This window comes from Penaeus chinensis, chromosome 17, assembly GCF_019202785.1.
Source record: "Penaeus chinensis breed Huanghai No. 1 chromosome 17, ASM1920278v2, whole genome shotgun sequence".
NCBI lineage: Eukaryota > Metazoa > Arthropoda > Malacostraca > Decapoda > Penaeidae > Penaeus > Penaeus chinensis.
In genome coordinates this window covers 18,101,592-18,104,237 of record NC_061835.1, presented here as the reverse complement: position 1 = coordinate 18,104,237, position 2,646 = coordinate 18,101,592, and the positions used below count along the sequence as shown (strand labels likewise).

Sequence of the window (2,646 nt, the reverse complement as noted above, 5' to 3'; positions counted from 1 at the left end):
TGTCGTACATCGCCTTCAACAACAGGATGATATGCTCATGAAAGCCCATGTCGTGCATGTTTTCCCAAAGGATGTCGTGTGCCACAGTGTCAAAGGCTTTGGTGTAGGCAATGAAGCAGATGAATAGATCTTTCCCATGTTCACGGTTCTTTTCGATGACCATTTTCAGGTTGAGTATTTGATTTCTTGTACTTCTTCCGGCTCTGAAAACTGTCTGTTCCTTAGCACTTTCATCTTTCAGTTTGTTTTGTATTCTTCTAGTTATTTCTTTCAGCAAAATTTTGCTACTGTGACTGATGAGTGCGATAGTTCTGTTGTTAGTGTATTGTCATGTGTCTCCCTTTTTTTGAATAAGGACGAAGACGGAATTCATCCAATCCGTTGGCCAATTCCTTTCATTCCAGATTTTGCAGCACAGTTTATGATAGAAAGCTACGATATTTGGACCTCCATTCTTGATTAATTCGGCCGTGGCTTCGTCTGCTCCTGGGCTTTTGCCATTTTTCAGATCTTTGATGGCTTCTTTTATTTCTTCTAGTAGAGGTGGTGGCTCGGATTTGGAGTTTGTGCACTCAATGTGGATTGGGGTTAAATTGCCATCCTTTTTGTCTCCATCCGTTTTCTGCTTTTATGGTGTCAGCAGTTGGTTTGAATGATTTTGTGAGATTTTTAACTCCTTGGTACTGTTCTTTGGTGGAGTTGGTAACGGCATTATCTTCGATTTTCTGATATAGTTGTTCAATTAAATTGTCTTTGTCTCTTCTCATCAGTCTTTGGATTTTTGCATTTTGATTTCTGTAGTTTGCTTCATTAACCGAATTATCTGGATTTAAGTTCTCTCCTGACTTTAACTTCATTTAGTGTTTCGTCAGAAATCCATTTATTGGCTCTTTTCTTTTTCTTGCAGATCGTTTCTTTAGCAGTTTGATGATAATTTCATCAGGGGATTTCTCTTCGTCACATAGCAGTAGGACCCCAAATTTGTTTGCTATTGATATTTCATATTCTGCGTTTAAGGTTTGATAGGCAAGTCTCATCTGGTGGGAAGGTTGATCCATTTTTTTGAGATTGAATTTGACATCTGCGGTTAGAAGTTGGTGGTCACTGTTGCAGTCTGCACCTGGCCTTGTTCTTACATTTTTCACGCTGCTTCTCCTTTTTTCACTAAATAAGATGTAATCAATCTGGATACAGGTTTTCTTGTCGGGTGAGGTCCAGGTGTATAAACATTGTGTTGGTGATTACCAGGTTGTTTGTTCCACAGAAATCAATAAGATCTTCACCCCTTTCATTCTGTTGTCCAAGTCCGAATTTTCCCCATGTTGACCTTGGAGTATCTTGTTTGCCCACTTTGGCGTTAAAGTCTCCCATTACTAGTTTGACATCCCTATTTGGGATGGTGTCAATAATTTCCCGAAGAGTGTTATAAATGTTCTCTGTTTCTTCATCACTAGCTGCGGTAGTTGGCGCATAGCATTGGATGAAAGAGACATTGTTTGATTTAGCTTGAATTCTGTCATTTATAGGGCTATAGCCAATAAGAGCTTTCTTTGTTTCTTCGGAGAGAATGACTTCTACTCCGTGGCTGTATCCCTCTTCATTTCCAGAGAAAAGGACTGTGTGATTTGTGGCAGTTTTGAAACTTCATTGTTTGTTCCAATTTGTCTCACAGAGTCCAAGGATTTGGTGTCTGTCCATTTCATTGCAGATAGTGTTGATTTTTCCCATTTCTTTTAGTTTTCTACCGTTCCATGTTCCCAGTTTAATTGTGTTTCTTAGCTGAATTTGTTTCCTTCCAGGCGCATGGTTTCCATGACCAGCCTTGCCGCTCACTGGACAAGGCGCCCCTTGGTTACCCACGCGACGGGCGATGTGGTATGGATTCTTAGCATCATTGTTCATTCATGCAGAGAGTAGACGGGGAGAGCATTGTCCACCAAAGTGGAACAACGCAGAAGCTGCGTAGGATTCCCCAGGTCCCTTCTCAGCTGAAGTCTCCCTCTCAGAAAAAAATCAGTAGCACTGGAAACTGGGACCAGGAGAAACAGTCGCACTGCACAAGTTCTCAAAAGACATTCATTGCCCTGCTCCCAGCAACTTCACCGCAACCCTGGCACGGGGAGCTACTGGGGTGCTAACACCTTGCTCAAGGGTGCCCTAGGGATCCAGTCTTGCCCAGGACACACACACACACACACACACACACACACACACACACACACACACACACACACACACACACACACACACATATATATTCATATATTTGTATATATAAATATGTATATATGTATATGTATATGTATGCATATATATGTATATATCTATATTTATATTGGGTTGCGGTGAAAGTTGCTGGGAGCAGGGCAATGAATGTCTTTTGAGAACTTGTGCAGTGCGACTGTTTCTCCTGGTCCCAGTTTCCAGTGCTACTGATTTTTTTTCGAGAGGGAGACTTCAGCTGAGAAGGGACCTGGGGAATCCTACGCAGCTTCTGCGTTGTTCCACTTTGGTGGACAATGCTCTCCCCGTCTACTCTCTGCATGAATGAACAATGATGCTAAGAATCCATACCACATCGCCCGTTCGCGTGGGTAACCAAGGGGCGCCTTGTCCAGTGAGCGGCAAGGCTGGTCATGGAAAACC

The 2,646-nt window shown here is 42.4% G+C and overlaps 1 protein-coding gene across 1 annotated transcript in view; it reads right to left on the bottom strand.

The window, feature by feature from the left end:
- LOC125034084 overlaps positions 1 to 857 on the bottom strand; it is a 1,376-nt gene extending 519 nt beyond the window's left edge. Inside the window, exons 1-3 of the mRNA XM_047625726.1 lie at positions 816 to 857; positions 417 to 622; positions 1 to 293 (exon numbers count right to left, since the gene is read on the bottom strand). The exon at positions 1 to 293 is cut by the window's left edge and continues 14 nt beyond it. Of these exons, the coding sequence (XP_047481682.1) occupies positions 1 to 293; positions 417 to 622; positions 816 to 857 (541 nt within the window). The remainder of the gene's footprint in view (positions 294 to 416; positions 623 to 815) is intronic.
- Between the last annotated feature and the right edge of the window lie 1,789 nt (positions 858 to 2,646).